Source organism: Coregonus clupeaformis, chromosome 32 (genome assembly GCF_020615455.1).
Source record: "Coregonus clupeaformis isolate EN_2021a chromosome 32, ASM2061545v1, whole genome shotgun sequence".
NCBI lineage: Eukaryota > Metazoa > Chordata > Actinopteri > Salmoniformes > Salmonidae > Coregonus > Coregonus clupeaformis.
The window spans coordinates 4,716,271-4,740,040 of NC_059223.1; the positions used below are offsets into that span (position 1 = coordinate 4,716,271).

At 42.7% G+C, this 23,770-nt stretch overlaps 1 protein-coding gene across 1 annotated transcript in view; it reads right to left on the reverse strand.

Annotated features, from left to right (window-relative positions):
* The window catches only part of LOC121548329 (cadherin-8), a 79,142-nt gene that overhangs the window by 21,251 nt on the left and 34,121 nt on the right, over positions 1-23,770 (reverse strand). The window contains 3 exon segments of the mRNA XM_041859761.2: positions 794-981; positions 1,186-1,353; positions 3,335-3,454. Coding sequence (XP_041715695.1) covers positions 794-981; positions 1,186-1,353; positions 3,335-3,454 — 476 coding nt within the window.

Consider the following 23,770-nt stretch of genomic DNA (forward strand, 5'->3'; position numbering starts at 1 on the left):
TCCAAATGCAATGACATACTATCACGCTTGAATGATCTATAGCTCTAACTCGAGACATTAAACTAACCATGAGTCAAGACGTGAGCACACATCCATCACTCATGTATACACTTGAATACTTCAGGCCTGAAGTACCTCCTTCTTCTATCATCGCAGTTCTACAGAAAAATTGTGATACTGTATATTGTGGTGTAAGAGTCAATATTTAGATTGCTGGAGGCAAACATGCCATATAATTTGTTTTCCCTTTCGTACATTTAATCAGTGTTATTTAGTAGCTGTTTTTGATATATATAGATCAATTCAATGGTGAAGGTGAATTAAGATGGAGGAATTCAGATATGATGACTTTGTTTGCGTGCTACCCACATACTTTTTTAACTACGTCAGTGTGCCTATAAAACAGCACAATCTACTTTTCCGCCGTATTGGAGTTAGAATTGGGATCATGTATACTGTGCTAATGCCAATACAAAAATGTTTAACGGAGAGCACTGTACAACACGGCGAACTTAAGTACACGGGGGCCGCAATCTTTATGCATCTTTGCCATTGAAACTGCTTTGCAGTATACAGGATATGTAGTACTATAGCATAATTTTTTTTCATAGTCAATTTTAATTAAATCAGTCTATATATATATAGCTCTGACCTGTAGCTTGTATGAACGACCTACCTCCTTTGATACCACGTCTTGCAACCTACTATTTGGACCTTGTTTAAGTTCAAGCTGTTAAGGATATGTGGTTGTTGGTGGAACCTTAGGACAGAGGAGTTTGCGTCAGGTTCTTACCTTCTTTAGCCGAAGGATCCCCTCTTGAGTCTGGGCATCTGTAGTGATCTCGAAGACGTCCTTCTCATCACCGTCGATGATGTTGTACGTTGATTTGGCATTCTCGCCAATGTCTCTATCATTTGCCTTTACCTTGCCACCAGGTTTACCAATGCCAAGGTCCTCCGGGATCACAAACTCGTACAGACCTGAAGAATAGGACATCATGATTATTTCACCCTAACAGTAGATGTATCATTATCTATGCATCTATATAACTAGTACAATTCTGATTATTGTGGAAATTCATGAAAAAACATTACGCAGCAAAAGAACAACAAATACATTCAGATTTACCAATAATGGGTTTTAACAATATAGTATATGGAGAGAGAATTGGACATTTTGCTTACTTTTTGAGAACTTTGGCGGGTTATCATTGACATCTGTTAGTGTGACAGTAACTGTTGTTGTCCCTGACAACCCTCCCATATGACCACCCATGTCTTTTGCTTGAATGACGACTAGGTACTCCTCTCGCATCTCTCGATCCATCCCATGTAAAGCAATTTTAATGATCGCTGAAAGCAAACATTTTTACATCAAATATATTGTTATTGCAAAAAATGAACATACACATAAATAATTTGAATGGGGTATACAAAGGCATTCATAACGCTTTACATGATTGTTTCATTGCACCTTTAAGAGTGTTGCAGTATCCTTCATAACAGACTTTTAAGCACTTATTTTATTAAACAGCAGTGGAATTTCGGACAGAACACCTGGAGAGAAGCTCTGATTCTGTGGATGGCATTGCAAATCAATGTGTTTGTTTGCTGGAGTGTTGTACTGCTGTCTGCAAGTAATTTGTATTCTGATGGAATGGGAATTATGCTGTCCAGGTGCATCATGCACCCCGAAAATCTGAGGGGACACAAAGTACATGAGGATGGCTGAGGGGTGGAGAATTTTGCTTTTTTCAAACACCTGCAATCTAGAGCCATAATTATTATGCTTAATTTTATGTAAAAAATATGTATATTTTTCTGCATATCTAAGCATACCTCTTGAGCTGTCTGTATCCTCCTGACTGGTGGTTATTTTTTTAAAGAAGCTAAACATGATTCTCTGCATCTCTGCTAAAATCTGGGTAAAAGATTGAATGGAATGTGAGTCTTATTCAGTATATTTAGTTATTGCTTGCTTTTCTAAAGTCTACCAACCTTGCCAGCAGGCATGCCAGCTAAGATAGTTAGACAAGCTAGCTACTCTAACTTGATTGACAGCCTGAAATGGCTTCTTGGTAGACTGTATTATCAGAGTAATAACTTTTATGCTACACTGTCTTGAAAAAGGTTTTTTACACTACGCATATGACTTTGAAGCAGGTAAAAACAACTCTCCCTAAAAAAAAGTGCACGCAGATACACACACACACACACACACATACACACACACATACGCACACGCCACACCCACAGACACACATGCACACACACTTCAGTCATCCTCTGTTACTCACTCTACTGTCATCTCTGTTGATCATCGTTAGCTATTCAAATTAATTCCTAATCACTGAAAAGGGTGGATAGACAAACACTCATTTCCATAGATATTTGCTAAGATATTTTCTACCGTCCATTAACCAAGTGATGGATTGGGGCATGATGTTTATTTATTTATCAAATGCATTTCATTTCCTTCCTGGTGTTGGAAGTGTCAAATGGATTATAATGTTTGTTTTTCCCTTACCTTTTACTTGTCATTAACATTCATTAACACATCTGGCTCACTTGAATGAACCATCTGCATGTGCTCAGTAATCATGCAAAGCGTACACGCTGATCCTCAAATGGTCCTTTCATAGATTCACTATAGCTTCTCCATTTTATTATGGTAGAGGTGAGTGATTAAAATGCATAATGTTGTTGAGAAGGAAACAGGGTTTTTATATGTAAAGATACGTCTTCATATGTATTATGTACATACGGTTTTGACGTTTTTAGAGCTTGTTTATTGTATGTTGTTTTTCCAAATTGTGAGCAGTTGATTTCCATCTCATTGCTTATTAATGTAATTTCACCATTATTTAATCATGTTGCTTACAGACACACTGTTAACAAGTCGGCTGAAAATGCAATTAGGAAAACAACAGAGTCAAGGTTGAAGAATAAGCAGACGGCAGATGGAATTTAAAAAGATAGCACTGTCATTTAAATGTAACAGTCCTTGAATATCTTGTTGGGAGTTATATCCTCAAAATGCAACTATAATCTGTATGCTGAGTAATTGTCCATGTATGGATAATATGCATTCAATCTGTACATTTGGCTGAAACAACACTTGTGATGTTTTGACTGCCATCGAACCGTGGAAAAAGGATCTGTTCAGGGTCAACAAGGTTACATGTCATGACGCTGAAGTTTACATTTATTTTGCGCTGTTGAAGAAAAAGCTGCAAGTAAGCATTTCACTGTACTGTTTACACCCTCTATATCTTGTGCATGTGACAAATAAACTTTGTTTTGATTTAGTATTTCACCATGGCAATCCACTCACCAGTGTTGGGGTCTATGGAGAAGTAGGGCTGTCCGTCCAGTATGCTGTACACAAGTTTAGCACTGTTTCCATAGACTGGGTCATCTGCGTCTGTTGCAGTCACCCTAGTGACTGAGGTACCTTTATATGAGAAAGAGCACATTATTAAAAAGAGAGTGGACGTCTGACACCCATAATCACTCCTTACAGCTAGCTTCTCCCCCTGTAATCTTCCTGGTTCCACTATAAAGCCAGAGGTACTTATTGGTAAGGTCAAAGACAACATTATTGCCAGACACATGAATGACACAGCATACTGTGCTACAATGTCCCAACAGAGAAAACGATCTTACAGTGAAGGCTTTGAAAAATGAACAAGAAAGAGCAGGGCTGATGCTGATGCCCAACTCTTCATCAGTCTGTGGCTCAGGTGGGAAGAGAATGAAAGGAGGAAAGCTGTTCGTAGGCAGCAACTTGACAGTACAGATGGTATGGTAATTTATTTTGTAAAATATGTTCTCAGGTGTTCTGACTACATCGGTAAGTGTTCATGGTTACAGAAGGCATCAGGCCTAGCCACAGGTATCCAGGCCTGTTGACTGCAGGAGACAGAATGGGTCATAGTGGGGGACAACACTAGTTAAGGCCACCTCTATGCCTACCATTAGGCTGTGCCATTAATCTGGCAAAAACAAAGTAAATTACATCAGGCCAGTTTAACGTAGTGCTTCTCAGTTTTAATATAAGGATGCTAACTCTTTTCTATTCTAGTTGATTTCTCTGCTGATTGTTGTTAGGACCATTGAAAGAAAATTAGTGGAATACAGGTGGAGATGTTTCCCTCATGCAGCTGCTGGCAAGGAACACAGTCTGTTGGCCTAAACTCCTCTGTTGTGCCTTGTATCACCTGGCTTTGGGGCTTGGCAAATGTTTTTGAGGCCAAGAGCATGAGATGTGCCTTTGTAGATACAGACATTCTGCAGTTCAGAATATGTGGTGATCATCTGTTTTACAGGTACACTGAATAATACTCTCATGAGCCTGTTCATATGACATGTTCCACAATAAAGACCCACTCCAGCAGAATTTCAAGATTGGGTCATTAAATATTGCACACGTAGGGAATGCATTTCCTGTTTAAACAGCCGCAAAATGTCAAACAACGATTCATAGTAACCTTGTCCTCCCTTTTACAACAACAAAACAAAGCATATAGACCACCATTGCACTCAGACTCAAAAACCTGCTTTGCTATTGCTACCCAATTATTTCACATAGAGAGTCTCAAGTGGCCCTTTGAGACGTGTTTGTTAGTAATTCATGTGCTGTGATGACCCTTACTGTTGCCAGGGCTTACCTTTACATTTCATCCTGCTTATTATTGCTGAGGGTGTGTGTGTGTGTGTGTGTGTGTGTGTGTGTGTGTGTGTGTGTGTGTGTGTGTGTGTGTGTGTGTGTGTGTGTGTGTGTGTGTGTGTGTGTGTGTGTGTATGTGTGGTGTGTGTGTGTGTGTGTGTGTGTGTGAATGACTGAGTGAGTGTGTACGTGTATGCGTGCTGGAGATGAGCTACTTAGTATCAGACCCTTTCATGATATTTTATGCAGTATCATATACACTGTTTTCCCTGTGGTCAGAAAATCACAGAACAGCTTCAGGTACTGTTACAATACCAGAACTGTAGTAAACCTAGATTCACTGAAAGTGTCAAAGTTTTTTTTTTTTAATCAAATGGGCAGGGTTTGTAGGGAAATAATATTAACTAATTAAAATGGAAGTGCTATTGATGTATGCAACAATACAAATGAGTCTATTCCTGTATGTTGTATCTGCTATAGGTATTTGCCAATTGACACGCCCTGGCTCTGGGGACTCTTGTATGTTGAGCCAGGGTGTTAGTTTCTTTGTGTAGTGTCTACAGTGGGGGAAAAAAGTATTTAGTCAGCCACCAATTGTGCAAGTTCTCCCACTTAAAAAGATGAGCGAGGCCTGTAATTTTCATCATAGGTACACGTCAACTATGACAGACAAAATGAGGGAAAAAAATCCAGAAAATCACATTGTAGGATTTTTAATGAATTTATTTGCAAATTATGGTGGAAAATAAGTATTTGGTCAATAACAAACGTTTCTCAATACTTTGTTATATACCCTTTGTTGGCAATGACACAGGTCAAACGTTTTCTGTAAGTCTTCACAAGGTTTTCACACACTGTTGCTGGTATTTTGGCCCATTCCTCCATGCAGATCTCCTCTAGAGCAGTGATGTTTTGGGGCTGTCGCTGGGCAACACGGACTTTCAACTCCCTCCAAAGATTTTCTATGGGGTTGAGATCTGGAGACTGGCTAGGCCACTCCAGGACCTTGAAATGCTTCTTACGAAGCCACTCCTTCGTTGCCCGGGCGATGTGTTTGGGATCATTGTCATGCTGAAAGACCCAGACACGTTTCATCTTCAATGCCCTTGCTGATGGAAGGAGGTTTTCACTCAAAATCTCACGATACATGGCCCCATTCATTCTTTCCTTTACACGGATCAGTTGTCCTGGTCCCTTTGCAGAAAAACAGCCCCAAAGCATGATGTTTCCACCCCCATGCTTCACAGTAGGTATGGTGTTCTTTGGATGCAACTCAGCATTCTTTGTCCTCCAAACACGATGAGTTGAGTTTTTACCAAAAAGTTCTATTTTGGTTTCATCTGACCATATGACATTCTCCCAATCCTCTTCTGGATCATCCAAATGCACTGCACTCTAGCAAACTTCAGATGGGCCTGGACATGTACTGGCTTAAGCAGGGGGACACGTCTGGCACTGCAGGATTTGAGTCCCTGGCGGCGTAGTGTGTTACTGATGGTAGGCTTTGTTACTTTGGTCCCAGCTCTCTGCAGGTCATTCACTAGGTCCCCCTGTGTGGTTCTGGGATTTTTGCTCACCGTTCTTGTGATCATTTTGACCCCACGGGGTGAGATCTTGCGTGGAGCCCCAGATCGAGGGAGATTATCAGTGGTCTTGTATGTCTTCCATTTCCTAATAATTGCTCCCACAGTTGATTTCTTCAAACCAAGCTGCTTACCTATTGCAGATGCAGTCTTCCCAGCCTGGTGCAGGTCTACAATTTTGTTTCTGGTGTCCTTTGACAGCTCTTTGGTCTTGGCCATAGTGGAGTTTGGAGTGTGACTGTTTGAGGTTGTGGACAGGTGTCTTTTATACTGATAACAAGTTCAAACAGGTGCCATTAATACAGGTAACGAGTGGAGGACAGAGGAGCCTCTTAAAGAAGAAGTTACAGGTCCGTGAGAGCCAGAAATCTTGCTTGTTTGTAGGTGACCAAATACATATTTTCCACCATAATTTGCAAATAAATTCATAAAAAATCCTACAATGTGATTTTCTGGATTTTTTTTCCTCAATTTGTCTGTCATAGTTGACGTGTAACTATGATGAAAATTACAGGCCTCTCTCATCTTTTTAATTGGGAGAACTTGCACAATTGGTGGCTGACTAAATACTTTTTTTCCCCACTGTATGTTTCGTTTCCTATGTTCTGTTCTAGGTTATGTGGTTCTCAATCAGAGGCAACGAGAATCAGCTGTTGCTTGTTGTCTCTGATTGGGAACCATACTTAGGCAGCCTTTTGTGCACTTGTGATTCGTGGGATCTTGTTCCGTGTAGGTTTGTGTTATTGACCGAGGACTTCACGTATCGTTTTGTTGTTTTTGTTGTATTTGAAAAGTACCTATTAAAGTATGTACTCATATCACGCTGCGCCTTAGTCCACTTTTCATGACGATCGTGACAGAAGATCCCACCATCAAAGGACCAAGCAGCGTGTCCACGAGCAGACAGCCTGGACTTGGGAGGAGATCTTGGACGGGCAGGGGTCCTGGACTTGGGAGGAAATCCAGGCCGGAATGGATCGCCGTCCGTGGGAGGAGACGGTGGAGGCGCGCCATAGAGAGGAGCAGCGGCGCCAACCGGGTCGATGTCGGACACGCAAGAGGCAACCCCAATAAATGTTTTGGGGGGGGCACACGGCATGGATGACGGGGCTACTGGAGGCAGCTACAGGGCGAGTTTGGGGATTAGGAGAGGAGGCCACCGGGTTTGGGGGGCTGGAAGGGAGGTTGGCGGAGCCTAGAGGTAGAGCAGAGCCAACTCCCCGTACTCAGGCTAGGCAGCGAGAGACTGGGCAGGTTCCGAGGTATACGGAGCTGCGTACTGTGCCGCGAGTGGTCCGGCACAGTCCGGTACGTCCTGTGCGAGCACCACGCACGTGTCGTGCTAAGGTGGGCATGCAGCCAGGACGGAGTGTGCCGGCTCAACGCTCGTGGCCTCCAGTACCCCTCCTCGGTCCCGGATATCCTGCGCCAGTGTCACGTGCTGTAGTGCCAGTACGAGTACACAGCCCTGTACGTCCTGTGCTGATGCCTCACACAGAGTGTGTAAAAATAGGCATTCAGCCAGGACGGGTTGTGTCAGCTCTTCGCTCCAAACCTCCAGTCTGTCTCCACAGCCCGGTCCGGCCTGTTCCTGCTCCCCGCACCAAGCCTGTGGTGCGCGTCGCCAGCCCGGTCCGGCCTGTTCCTGCTCCCCGCACCAAGCATGTGGTGCGCGTCGCCAGCCCGGCCCGGCCTGTTCCTGCCCCTCGCACCAAGCCTGTGATGCGCGTCGCCAGCCCGGCCCGGCCCGGCCTGTCCCTGCCCCTCGCACCAAGCCTGTGGTGCGCGTAGCCAGCCCGGTCCGGCCTGTTCCTGCTCCCCGCACCAAGCCTGTGGTGCGCGTCGCCAGCCCGGCCCGGCCTGTTCCTGCTCCCCGCACCAAGCCAGTGGTGTGCATCGTCAGCCCGGTTCGGCCCGTTCCTGCTCCCCGCACCAAGCCAGTGGTGCACGTCGTCAGCCCGGTCCGGCCCATTCCTGCTCCCCGCACCAAGTCTGTGGTGCGCGTCGTCATTCCGGCACAGCCCGTGCCTGTTTCACCGGTGCCTGGTCAGGTACCGGTCAGCTGCTCCACACCGGAGCCTAAGCAATCCGCTCCTCGATGTCCAGTCCAGCTCCAGCCAGCGGGACCAGACCAGGGGCGCTACGGGGGGGTTGTTAGAGGGTGGTGGTCACGCCCGGAGCAGGATCCGCCTCCGAGGTGGAATCCGGCCCCTCCCCTGTTGGGTTTATGTTGGCACGGTCGCAGTCCGCGACTTTGGGGGGGGTACTGTCACGCCCTGGCTCTGGGGACTCTTGTATGTTGAGCCAGGGTGTTAGTTTCTTTGTGTAGTGTCTATGTTTCGTTTCCTATGTTCTGTTCTAGGTTATGTGTTTCTATGTTGGCCGGGGTGGTTCTCAATCAGAGGCAACGAGAATCAGCTGTTGCTTGTTGTCTCTGATTGGGAACCATACTTAGGCAGCCGTTTGTGCACTTGTGATTCGTGGGATCTTGTTCCGTGTAGGTTTGTGTTATTGACCGAGGACTTCACGTATCGTTTTGTTGTTTTTGTTGTAATTGAAAAGTACCTATTAAAGTATGTACTCATATCACGCTGCGCCTTGATCCACTTTTCATGACGATCGTGACACCAATTGTCAAATTAAATTAAGACAGGACAGGAAATTGCTCCACTTTTCAGAGATAATAAGTCTTATCTGCCTAAAAGTTAAATTGCTAATACTACAATGGCAGTGGGAAAATGGAGCCATATTTGCATTTAATTATGAAAGCACCTTCATACTTCTTGATTGCTTGAAAGGTGTGTCTGCAGCAAATAGCAAATCCAAACTATGTGACAATACATAGGGATTGAAGTGCGGAACAAAACAGTGGAACCAGTGGGCCATGAAATAGCCCCCACTTCCTTTTTCCTTACATTCTCCACTCAAAATGAGGGATTAGAAAAGCTTCTGTTTGGCACTGTTTCAAATCAGTACAGATTAGCTTGTCCTTCCTGGATATTGTACCGAGAATTCGGGGACACATGACTGCAGAGTTGAACGCACCTCTGGGCCCTTGGTCGAGGAAACTCAATTGTGGGAATATTGTCTCTGGTTTGATTTGATGCCTGTAGCCCACCAGTGCAATTACAAAGATGTAATACCTATAAACTTTAGGAGATGAAAAATAACAATTGCTTATAAAAAATGAAATTCCAAAGCTGATTTGGGTCTGTGACAAAAACCTATGCAGGTTTGAGGCCTAAATCGACTGAGGTGTGCAGTCACACTACTGACGTTAATTCTCAAACAACTGTCAGTTACAGTATGTGGTAGTATCTGAACTACCTTTGAGATGGATGAATGAATCCATGCTATTCCCCTGTGTAAAGACATATGTCATGCACTTTCTGTGGTAAACCTAATGTAATCTCATTAATATTACCTAGAGTCCTGGGGACTTATTGCTACACAAATTATAAAAACAAATGTTATGCCCACAGGTTATGAAACTATTAGGCAATTAGGAGTTATGGTCATGGTCTTTATGATGTGAACGCTAGTGTTTCAATAGCAAGGGCGGGATAAAGATGTTGGGGTATATCCTTTTGTCTCATCAGATAAACAAATAAGAGACAAGAGGGCACTTCCCATTTACTGTGTACACTGCTACAGTGATAGAACGTCAATAGGAATCTTCCTTGAAAACTGGAGAGGGGATAAATCCAGAGGCTTAGTGATGTCAGTTGTGGCACGCTGGCAGTGGGAGTGGGAGTGGGAGCTCTTGGTTAGTTTCATGGCTTTTGTTTCCCAGTGCCATAATTGTCTCCGGCTGATGCTCCAGTGTTGCTAGGGGCCCATGGAGCTAACAGGACCTCAGATGGGCTATCCTGGTTAGCTTGCCACTGACATATGTATATGTATGCAGTCACTGAGACATAAGGAAAGTAGTATCCAACTCTACAACCTTGGGTACACCAGTGCTGTTTATCTCACTGTGTCTGCACAGACTAAGGTGTCTGTCTCCATCACACTATGCTCAGTGGTTAGAATGGCAGTATTATTTATATATAGCCTCATCAAAATGTACCATACATTCTATCTGAGATTGCAAATAATATTAAATACATTTTATGAAAATAATGTCCTTGAAATAATTACTATTTTCTATCTTTACATTTTTATAGCTTTTTTATAGGATTGGCTAGCTTGCTGTAGTGAATGCTGCTGCTGTATGACCCAGTTGATTGAAATGCATAGACTGGGAAACACATTAAGCACTGTCAGGCCTGTTGCCCAATGAAAATAGCAGGCCAAAGCTCTTGATATAGATATAGGATAAACAAGGTTCAGTAAACAACCATCTACTGTAAGTGCAATGCCATACTTGGAATGCTGTCAATGTATTACCAGAGTTGTCAACCAGGTTCATACGGGTTACATATTAACTTTAACTTTGATGAGGCAGATGGATCTGATGGAAATTCTGAAACAAATCACTATGGAAACAACTTGAAAGTGTGAACTTTGTCATCTGTCATTCAACATGGAAGTCCAATTTCCCACCCAATGTTCAATCCACAGTATGATTTACAACTAGCACTGTCATTGAAAATGGTGTTACATCCCATATTGCTCATGAGGAGACATGAGCATGGTGTAAAAGTCTGACAAGAAATAATAATCAGTCAGTAAAACGTTCTCTCCCTCAACAGATCACTCTTCATAACCCAGGTAATGCATACTCATTCTTAACATTGTGTGCAAGTAGGGCTACTTTAATAGATATGAGGAAGAAATGAAAGGCAGTACGGTCAGGGCAGTGTGAATCTGAGATTATAAAAATGCATATGTTTACATCAAAGAAGTGTTGAATATCAGAGAGATACTGTATAGGCCCAGACAGGAAACTAGAGAATATCCAGAAGAAATGGTTGTCAGTATCACAAAAATTGCTCCCCTGAGCCAGTGATGGATAGGGGACGTCAGGCTTGTGAAGTGTAAGGGACTGTCACACATAACCACTTACATTGTCATTTTCGCAGTACAATTAATGGTATTTTTCTAAGACACAGAGGAAGCCTTCACTGAGAAACTGGAAGGGAATGTGTGTGTGTGTGTGTGTGTGTGTGTGTGTGTGTGTGTGTGTGTGTGTGTGTGTGTGTGTGTGTGTGTGTGCCTGCATGCGTGCCTGTGTGCGTTCATTCGTGTGTGTGTGTTGTAGGGGGAGTGACAAGGAAACCTTACATAACAAGCAGGCTGTGGAGTGTGAGCTGTGACAAGCCGTTTACAGGAACCACAGGAACAAAACAATTAAGAGTGTCCTTTGTTCACCGCTGATGGCTGTGACATATGCCGCCATTTTAAAGTGTTGTGTCATTGATTCACTTTAATTAGTTCTCAGGAAATGTGTGCAACATGCAGATAGTTCCGGGAAGGAAGTTAGAGACAGAATGGGACACTACACATAGGTAATTACTCCCAGGACAGTTATAATGGCTGGACAATAACAAATGAAAAGTCATGGTATATGTTCTAATGAATATATGAATCCTGAGTAAGTGACCATAATGGTGTTCTTTCCAATACTCTAACAGCAAGGGGTGTAAATATTTAGCACAAATTATGTTTTCGAAAAACAAATTACAATATGCTGTAGGAACAGTTCTGGAAAATGATAGTGTGGTTAAGGTTTATTCAATAGACTGAAACTGGCCATGGTCAACAGAGACTTGAAACCAAGAATGACTGTGTTACAATAATGATCCAATGCACTACACTGACACAGACAAATACACTGTAGCACAATGTTTTACATCCCTAGATTTGCATTGTAAATTGTCTTTGCATTGTCAAATGTATTCAAATGACCCATATGTCACACTACAAGGCTGTAGTCAAAGGTCCCATAACCAGTGGGCAGCAGCCTGAGGGAGAGCCTAGGACTTTTGAATAGCACATAGGACCATCTACCACAGGTGTAACCTTTGACATGGGTCTGACACCTACTAGAGAACTGTATCAAAACATGCACCCCATACTCGGAGGGAATGTGAGGGTAAGAGGGAACACCGGAGAACATAGCTGCACTGCCATCAGATACAAGATTGTTGAGTCAAAAGGGTTAACATGTTTCCTGGAGGAATCTGAAAGGTAAGACCAAAAGCACTGTACGTGACTTGTGGCTCAATGCATCAGTCAGGCATACAGACTATTCCTACTGCCTCCTGACAAGCAATCCATCATTGGGAACACACAGAAGCTTGTGGGCACTTACACTATGTCCCTATAAAATGCAAACACACACACACACAACAGATGGTTCTCACAAAGAAGCAGAGAGCAAATACAATAGAGAGTGCCTCCAAACTCCAAGTCATCTCCTGCTTTGTTTACACTCCCTGAAGTGAGGTGAACTTTTAAAGGGCCATCTCTGCACTGTCTTGCAGAGCAGATTCAGCCAATTACCCAGAAGTCCTGATGTAACATAGTCAACCTGTTCACTGACTGGTGCTGGATTGACTACTGTGGACACCAGCCTATGACTGTGGAGAAACCACAGACTGGTTAAATCCATACTCCGGCGTAAGGAACAATGCAACTGTCAATATTTCACTAACATGAAACCTGTGCTGCAACAAAACAAGCCAGATACCAACAGAGAGAGTGAAGAAGAGAAAAACACTCCTCAAAGAATAATCATACTCTACACAACATATAACAGGCTGAGTGCTGTTTAAAGGTTTCCACACACAGGTTAGAGAAGTGGTGGAGAAAGCAGAGGCAGTGTAACAGAGCATTGGCTTCCGTTAATGGGACAGGCATCTGTGAGGATCACAAAGGCTCCACATACAGGAGATGTACCACTTGATCTCACGTTCCTATCTGTTTCGTTTTCAAATGACCTTGCTGCATGGACTTTTATGCCTTCCCTTTATTCTCTGCTGTGATTGGATGGGCCTCTTTGCTCAAGTCTCTGCCACCTTGATGAATGTGTTTCCCTCCCATTTATGTGTCTGTGTGCAATCCCCTCCACCAGCCATGCCACATGAATCTTCTGCTGGGCCCCTGCAGGAAGTGTTAGCAGAGCAGTGACACTCTCGCGCACAAAAAAATCCTCATCTCTGTGTGTTTACTGAAGTGATACTCAGAAAGCTCTTTACTTTTGTGTGTGTTCTCCACTAAGGAGATGCATATTTTAGTTACTGTCGGTAGAATCATGGACCTTTGTCTCCTCTAGTAAATGTTTACTTTATGTACTGCCTTTAGTAATAAAGCCTTTTAAAATGACTATAAAGATAATGTATTTTTTTCCACAGGATGCAATCAGTGCTTATAATTTGGGAGAGCACGGTTGGGCGCCTGTGGGGACCAAACAACTATGGTTTGTACCTCTGACAATTAATAATGCAGACAGAGTAGGATGGGAGGGCATAGGATCCTGCACTCACTGCAGAGTACTCAACAAACACCAGGAACAAGAAAAGCATGGGCATAGACAACAATTCCCCCAACACAATCTCTCACACACTATATTCCTTCACACACACACACACACATAGGAAAGAGTTTGGGGTTGAAAATAAGTGAAATATAGTGAGAGAGATACACAGAGATAGTGGGGAAGAGCGGCAGGGAGCAAAAAGAGGGAGGCTTGCAGAGCAAGAGAGAGAGGGAGAGAAAAAGCCTCAACACAACATTACATATCCGCAGCTCTCCTCCTGCATAATTAATAATGGAGCAAGATTTTGAACTGAAGAATGTCTGTGAGAAAGCAACCTGGCATCCTATCAGATATGAATAAGCGTTGCCAATGCTGGGGTGCGAATTAGAATACTTCAGCATTCAGCAAACACTCCCCGCCTCGCTCTGTGATCATCTAGAGACCTCCCACTCATCATGCAGCCTTTGGGCTTCCCTGTTCACCTCTAATCAATTCATAATAGGGTTGGGCAGTATCCAGATTTTTTAAATACCGTCATACCGTTTCTGCAATATACCGGGGTATACGGCATTACTGAATGTGCACACAAGGGCCGCTATAAAAAAACTCAAAACACAAAACAATTTAGGCAACAGGGATCTTGATCCAATAGGGGATTGAATGTCTCTGCTGTAACCAAGAAGCTTGATCTTGACATCTAGCCACTTAGCTAGCAAGTTAGCAAACCAAATGCATAGCTGGAGCCCTGAGCTGGATATCATTTATTTGACATATCTTAGGTTTCTTATAGTTATACTTAACTTAAAGTTATAACAGTGGCGTGCTCCCAACCCTGAAAAAATAACAAAATAAATATGTTTAAAATCATACCATCAGTATTTAAAAATACCCCGGCCGGTATACGGTACAAACAGTATATCACCCAAAACTAAATGCTTGATAAAACTTTGCTCATGTAAAACTGCATTCTTACATAGTCATCTCTTCCATGCAAATGTCCATAATGTAAATTAACACATCAAAATATATGTTAGGAAGGTGACATGAGCACCTCACTATGTTTTCACATGTGAGAACTGCACTACGCTTGCCACCTAAATGAAGTATGTAAAAAGCTATGCAACATAAAGGAAATATCAATGTAAATCATATGAAGGCAGCTATACACTGGGCCTTGATAAGGCCTGTAGTTTCACATATAGCATGTTCCATTCTCAGCATGCTCTCAGAGGGATAATGTCAGTGTCCAGCATAGTACTGAATACCCTGTCACAGGGGATCAGTCGCATCACTCCAGCCGACACGATGCTGCCCAGACCCATTAGCACTGGCCTTGGGTGTTTATGTACCATCCTCTAGCCACAAGAGCTGCTCAGACAAAAACACACTTCAGCTCATTCATTTACCTCTCTTTTATCACCTTGTCTCTTATCTTTTCTTCATTTGTTTGGGCTTCACTGCTCCACGAAAAGGGGGAATTTTGAAAAGCGCCAGTCGGGTGTTTTGTCCTTCGTTTCATTGAGCTCTTACCATTCATCCGCAGAGCCAATCTTATGCAGAACATATTGAAGGGCTACATTACCTGGGAGCCTGTAGTTTTTGTTCTCCCTCCAAGGAAGACCAAGCTGAGGTATTAGAGAGGGAGAAATCAGGCTCAGCCACACAGTGGAGCAGGACAAATGACACGCAAATAACAGCAACTTTGGAACTGCAGGGTACAGTCGTGTTAATGTACAGCTACAGTGAGGGAAAAAAGTATTTGATCCCCTGCTGATTTTGTATGTTTGCCCACTGACAAAGAAATTATCAGTCTATAATTTTAATGGTAGGTTTATTTGAACAGTGAGAGACAGAATAACAACAAAAAAATCCAGAAAAACGCATGTCAAAAATGTTATAAATTGATTTGCATTTAAAATGAGGGAAATAAGTATTTGACCCCCTCTCAATCAAAGATTTCTGGCTCCCAGGTGTCTTTTATACAGGTAACGAGCTGAGATTAGGAGCACACTCTTAAAGGGAGTGCTCCTAATCTCAGTTTGTTACCTGTATAAAAGACACCTGTCCACAGAAGCAATCAATCAATCAGATTCCAAACTCTCCACAATGGCCAAGACCAAAGAGCTCTCCAAGGATGTCAGGGACAAGATTGTAGACCTACACAAGGCTGGTATGGGTTACAAGACCATCGCCAAGCAGCTTGGTGAGAAGGTGACAACAGTTGGTGCGATTATTTGCAAATGGAAGAAACACAAAATAACTGTCAATCTCCCTCGGCCTGGGGCTCCATGCAATATCTCACCTCGTGGAGTTGCAATGATCATGAGAACAGTGAGGAATCAGCCCAGAACTACACGGGAGGATCTTGTCAATGATCTCAAGGCAGCTGGGACCATAGTCACCAAGAAAACAATTGGTAACACACTATGCCGTGAAGGACTGAAATCCTGCAGTGCCCGCAACATCCTCCTGCTCAAGAAAGCACATATACATGTCCGTCTGAAGTTTGCCAATGAACATCTGAATGATTCAGAGGAGAACTGGGTGAAAGTGTTGTGGTCAGATGAGACCAAAATGGAGCTCTTTGGCATCAACTCAACTCGCCGTGTTTGGAGGAGGAGGAATGCTGCCTATGACCCCAAGAACACCAGCCCCACCGTCAAACATGGAGATGGAAACATTATGCTTTGGGGGTGTTTTTCTGCTAAGGGGACAGGACAACTTCACCGCATCAAAGGAACGATGGACGGGGCCATGTACCGTCAAATCTTGGGTGAGAACCTCCTTCCCTCAGCCAGGGCATTGAAAATGGGTCGTGGATGGGTATTCCAGCATGACAATGACCCAAAACACACGGCCAAGGCAACAAAGGAGTGGCTCAAGAAGAAGCACATTAAGGTCCTGGAGTGGCCTAGCCAGTCTCCAGACCTTAATCCCATAGAAAATCTGTGGAGGGAGCTGAAGGTTCGAGTTGCCAAACGTCAGCCTCGAAACCTTAATGACTTGGAGAAGATCTGCAAAGAGGAGTGGGACAAAATCTCTCCTGAGATGTGTGCAAACCTGGTGGCCAACTACAAGAAACGTCTGACCTCTGTGATTGCCAACAAGTGTTTTGCCACCAAGTACTAAGTCATGTTTTGCAGAGGGGGTCAAATACTTATTTCCCTCATAAAAATGCAAATCAATTTATAACATTTTTGACATGCGTTTTTCTGGATTTTTTTGTTGTTATTCTGTCTCTCACTGCTCAAATAAACCTATCATTAAAAATGTTATACTGATCATGTCTTTGTCAGTGGGCAAACGTACAAAATCAGCAGGGGATCAAATACTTTTTTCCCTCACTGTAGGTGTGTTAGGTGTGCCACAAAGTGCATGCTACATAGAACGCCTACATACTGTATGCTACAAAGAACAAATGCCTCAGGAGGCTTTGAAGGACCAGAGACTGATCATATTACATGCATAATTCAGAGTTACACTGGATAATAAATAACATGTGATGAATAAGTAATGTGTGAGTCAGTGTGTGTGTGCGTGTGTGTGTGTGTGTGTGTGTGTGCTCTTTCATTATTTTGGTACAACCCGACAGATGCGTCAGCTAGGTGATTGATTAAATTGAATGATGGCAGAACCAGTCCAGACATGCCAGTTGTCTCTGCATATTCACACTGTTTGTCTGACAAAACAACAAATTCCCCAAAATTGAAATTGTTTTCCATCATCCAACAAGCCATATCAAAAGATGAATATAGATTTGTATATAAGCATAGGCACCCGGAGAGAGAGAGAGAGAGAGAGAGAGAGAGAGAGAGAGAGAGAGAGAGAGAGAGAGAGAGAGAGAGAGAGAGAGAGAGAGAGAGAGAGAGAGAGAGAGAGAGAGAGAGAGAGAGAGAGAGAGAGAGAGAGAGAGAGAGAGAGAGAGAGAGAGAGAGAGAGAGAGAGAGAGAGAGGACACGCCAAATGCAGAATGAGGTGAAATAGAAGGAGCAAGTTATTTACAGCTAGGCCCAGCTTGTCTGTGAAGTACCCTCTCCTGTCCTATCCCTATTTAGCAGTACCAAATGGGCTGGCTGGGCTGAGAGAGTCACTCCAGGATCACAGGCCTGACCCCTGCCCCAGCTGAGGCCATGGGCCGTCTACAGCACTGTGCCTGGCATCCACGGCAGATGTGACTCTGCTATGGCCCAGCTGCACACAGTGTTAAAGGCCCACAACCCCCTGCCTCCCTGCCCATCTGCCAGAACCTACAGTCCTGAATCAGAGAAGCGAGTCACACCAGACAAAAGCCCTCCACCAAGTTGTTACAGTTGAAGACCATGGTCAAAAAAGGAATGTTTTCAAAGGTAAGACAATGACCCTCCAATGAAGCTACAATGTTCCATGGTAATTACCATGTGTCCCTTTGCCACTGCTCCAAAGCCACGGTTTTGTTCAGAATTGACAGCAAGATCAGCGTTATATTACAAAGATCTGATCATATGTTTGATGATATCAAGGAAGTAAAATGTATTGCACATCTGGCCTAAATGGAGTGTGGAATGGTATCAAAATAACCCAGCTGTCCTGATATTAATCTGATACCTGTAATGTGTTGAAATATTGTGTGGAAGAGCATCTCACAGTTGACTAATGTGGCCCATATCTCAGTCTTCACCTACAGTCGGAAGTTTACATACACTTATGTTGGAGTCATTAAAACTATTTTTTCAACCACTCCACAAATTTCTTGTTAACAAACTATAGTTTTGGCAAGTCGGTTAGGACATCTACTTTGTGCATGACACAAGTAATTTGTCCAACAATTGTTTACAGACAGATTATTCCAATTCCACTGGGTCAGAAGTTTACATACACTAAGTTGACTGTGCCTTTCAACAGCTTGGAAAAATCCAGAAAATGATGTCATGGCTTTAGAAGTTTCTGATAGGCTAATTGACATCATTTGAGTCAATTGGAGGTGTACCTGTGGATGTATTTCAAGGCCTACCTTCAAACTCAGTGCCTCTTTGCTTGACATCATGAGAAAATCAAAAGAAATCAGCCAAGACCTCAGAAAAAAATGGTAGACCTCCACAAGTCTGGTTCATCCTTGGGAGCAATTTCCAAATGCCTGAAGGTACAACGTTCATCTGTACAAACAATAGTACGCAAGTATAAACACCATGGGACCACGCAACCGTCATACTGCTCAGGAAGGAGACGCGTTCTGTCTCCTAGAGATGAACGTACTTTGGTGCGAAAAGTGCAAATCAATCCCAGAACAAAAGCAAAGGACCTTGTGAAGATGCTGGAGGAAACACGTACAAAAGTATCTATATCCACAATAAAACGAGTCCTATATCGACATAACCTGAAAGGCCGCTCAGCAAGGAAGAAGCCACTGCTCCAAAACCGCCATAAAAAAGCCAGGCTACGGCCACATGGGGACAAAGATCGTACTTTTTGGAGAAATGTCCTCTGGTCTGATGAAACAAAAATAGAACTGTTTGACCATAATGACCATCATTATGTTTGGAGGAAAAAGGGGGTTGCTTGCAAGCCGAAGAACACCATCCCAACCGTGAAGCACGGGGGTGGCAGCATCATGCTGTGGGGGTGCTTTGCTGCAGTAAGGACTGGTGCACTTCACAAAATAGATGGCATCATGAGGAAAGAAAATTATGTGGATATATTAAAGCAACATCTCAAGTCAGGAAGTTAATGCTTGGTCGCAAATGGGTCTTCCAAATGGACAATGACCCCAAGCATACTTCCAAAGTTGTGGCAAAATGGATTAAGGACAACAAAGTCAAGGTATTGGAGTGGCCATCACAAAGCCCTGACCTCAATCCTATAGAAAATGTGTAGGCAGAATTGAAAAAGCATGTGCGAGCAAGGAGGCCTACAAACCTGACTCAGTTACACCAGCTCTGTCAGGAGGAATGGGCCAAAATTCACCCAATTTATTGTGGGAAGCTTGTGGAAGGTTACCCGAAACATTTGACCCACGTTAAACAATTTAAAGGCAATGCTACCAAATACTAATTGAGTGTATGTAAACTTCTGACCCACTGGGAATGTGATGAAAGAAATACAAGCTGAAATAAATCATTCTCTCTACTATTATTCTGACATTTCACATTCTTAAAATAAAGTGGTGATCCTAACTGACCTAAGACAGGGAATTTTACTAGGATTAAATGTTAGGAATTGTGAAAAACTGAGTTTAAATGTACTTGGCTAAGGTGTATGTAAACTTCCGACTTCAACTGTTTGTCCCTTTGCTTTTTCACGTGTGATCGATGCCTCACGTCACATGCTTTGATTAAAAATGTGTTATGTTTCACTATGTATATGTTTCATTTATGAAGTTGTGTTAATATTAAAATGAGGGATCTAATGTACGTATACTGTATGATAATGTGCCCAATAGAAGTCTGCATGTAGCACTTATTTCCATACGTCTCTCCTTGATCAAGTCAAAATCAATGATGACAACTCTTTACTTATTTTCCAAGCTGCCATCATCGATCAGTGCATAATCAGAAATATAATTAGAGCCACAGACCTGTGCCTGTTAGTCCTGTTACCGATGTTCATAATAACTCTCAAAATGCAAATGAACTCCAGGTAATCTATTAATGTCACTTCAATTTTATGTCTGTGCTCCAATTTAGCAGATCCTGACACGTTTGCACGCCTGGTGCTTCTGTACACAGGCTCATTTTACAGGGGGTTGAGAGCGGCTGCGCTGCGAGGAGAGGAGGGCTGAGGAGCGACATGCCATCTGTCTCCCCACCAGTTTATTAATCGCCTTGATAATGAAGCAGGCACAGGCAAGGCTCCCGAGGCCTCACGTTGGAGTTTGAGATGGCAAAATAACTTTCCGAGTTTATTTCTCTGTGTAGCAATTATTGTCATTCACACCCTTTCTTTGGTAGAGAGGAGGGTCGGACGACCTGATTCTAATTACCTGAATCGTCACTTCAAGCAGACTGTAATTTAAACTACATCACAATCCCCTTGTTAGCTCCAGAAGGCAGGGAGCTCTATAATTCCAGCATATGGTTCTAGAACCTAGTGGGGGAATTTTCTTGCTTGTCTTGGCCTTAAAGTCAAAGACCCCATTAACAAGAAAAGAGATCCAATAATCCAATGAGATTTGTCCAATCTGTGCAAATGATGCATCATTCCCCTTGTGAGAAGACCTACAGTATACCATTAAGTAACAAACTCATTTTGAATTTAAGACAAATTGAAATATATAAATATCAGGAATATAGAAACAGCAGTTTCAGCCTTCCAGTATAAAAAAATGAATGGATGAGGATAGTGTATTAAATATTAATGTATAGTAATATAAAACCTTTAACAGGATATTTGGTGCGTGTTCGGTTGTTTATTTGCCCACACTCAAAAGCTGATAGGAAGTTAAAAAAAAAAGATGTAAGAAATATTAATACGACAGACACCCTAATACCTTCCCTTTTGAGATAATGTTGAAGACATGCAGTCAGGTGTAAAAAATGAATCATTCAAAAACATGTTTAGTGCTCTAATGTCCTCTTAGAATGAGATCATTAAGTGTTACTATCAGGGAACCAGATCAGAGTAAGCTAACAGAAGAATCTCTTATAGGTTGAATGCACATCACCAATGAAGAAGTACTCTGCACTCTTTGGTCTTTAAATGGAGAATGTTAGTACACCAATAACAAAACCAAAACCGTAAAATGGTTTTATTTGATTTGTTATGCAATAAATTACATGAAATGAAGCGAAAAAGCCACGTTTCTTCTCCAGCTCACCTTCAGAAAGAACAAGGCATTCTCCTGCATGTTCTATTAACCTTTGTGCTCACCTGCACACTGGAAACATGAAGACCTTACCAGCACATATTTCCTTCTTGTGGTAACTGCCTGCCAAGGTTGTGATGACACACTGGGGCATTGTATAGCCTATGTTTGAATGTGTACTATGAGAGGCATGTCAGCCTAACCATTTTAAAAGCTAACCTTTATTTGATAAAGCTCCATATTACAGCTTACGGTTTTGGAATTGACCTCAAGCACTTTTTAATACTTTTGAGTTACATGTTTTTGTCAGAAATCCAACAGTCTCTATGTTAATAAGAGTTTATTTAAAGACTTTATTGGAATTTTATAGTACAACTTGAAAATAGAGCATCAGCGAGTTCTATAAAACATCTCATTTTAGAGTGATAGAAATTAAACAGAAAGGATTTATGAATATGAGACGGAAGATGAAAAAATACAGAATGTTTGTTTGTGTCTTTATGTCCAGAGCTTTTGATTCTTTCCATAACGCCACAACACATAAAAACTTAACAACACGGAAACAAGTAGTTTCAAAAAGCCTTTCAAGCTAACAAGAGAACATTGGTGAATGTTTAATTAATCAGCAGTGATAAAGCAAAACAATCACAAAAGCCACCAACTTCCATTTTTATACTGCATTCCCATTGGCAAATCCCAGTCTCTGCAGTCAACTAGCACTTTGCTTTTCACCCCACTACTAGCAATACCCCTCACTTCACTGTCAAAACCATTGGATAAATACAATAAGCATTTCAATAGAGAACAACACACTACAGTGCATTCGGAAAGTATTCAGACCCCTTAATTTTTTTCAACATTTTGTTACGTTACAGACTTATTATAAAATGGATCCAAAAAAAAAATCCCTCATCAATCTACACACAATACCCCATAATGACAAAAAAACCCGCAGGTTTTTCGAAAGTTTTGCAAATTTATTAAAATCAGAAATACCTTATTTACATAAGTATTCAGACCCTTTGCTATGAGACTCAAAATTGAGCTCAGGTGCATCCTGTTTCCATTGATCATCCTTGAGATGTTTCTACAACTTGATTGGAGTCCATCTGTGGTAAATTCCATTGATTTGACATGATTTGGAAAGGCACACACCTGTCTATATAAGGTCCCACAGTTGACAGTGCATGTCAGAGCAAAAACCAAGCCATGAAGTCGAAGGAATTGTCCGTAGCGCTCCGAGACAGGATTGTGTCTAGGCACAGATCTAAGGAAGGGTATCAAAAAATGTCTGCAGCATTGAAGGTCCCCAAGAACGCAGTGGCCTCCATCATTCTTAAATGGAAGAAGTTTGGAACCACCAAGACTCTTCCTAGAGCTGGCCGCCTGGCCAAACTGAGCAATCTGGGGAGAAGGGCCTTGGTCAGGCAGATGACCAAGAACCCGATGGTCACTCTCAGAGATCTCCAGAGTTCCTCTGTGGAGATGGGAGAACCTTCCAGAAGGACAACCATCTCTGCAGCACCCCACCAATCAGGCCTTTATGGTAGAGTGGCAAAACGGAAGTCACTCCTCATTAAAAGGCACATGACAGCCCGCTTGGAGTTTGCCAAAAGGCACCTTAAGGACTCTCAGACCATGAGAAACAAGATTCTCTGGTCTGATGAAACCAAGATTGAACTCTTTGGCCTGAATGCCAAGCTTCATGTCTGGAGGAAACCTGGCACCATCCCTATGGTGACGCATGGTGGTGGCAGCATCATGTTGTGCGGAAGTTTTTCAGCGGCAGTGACTGGGAGACTAGTCAGGATTGAGGGAAATATGAACGGCGCAAAGTACAGAGAGATCCTTCATGAAAACCTGCTCCAGAGTGCTCAGGAACTCAGACTGGGGTGAAGGTTCACCTTCCAACAGGTAAACGGTCCTAAGCACACAGCCAAGACAACGCAGGAGTGGCTTCGGGACAAGTCTCTGAATGTCCTTGAGTGGCCCAGTCAGAGCCCGGCCTGGAACCTGATCTAACATCTCTGTAGAGACCTGAAAATAGCTGTGCAGCGACGCTCCCCATCCAACCTGACAGAGCTTGAGAGGATCTGCAGAGAAGAATGGGAGAAACTCCCCAAATACAGGTGTGCCAAGCTTGTAGCGTCATACCCAAGAAGACTTGAGGCTGTAATCGCTGCCAAAGGTGCTTCAACAAAGTACTGAGTAAAGGGTCTGAATACTTATGTAAATGTGATAGTTCTGTTTTTTTTATTTTATAAATTTGCTCAAATTTCTACAAAACAGTTTTTGCTTTATCATAATGGGTTATTGTG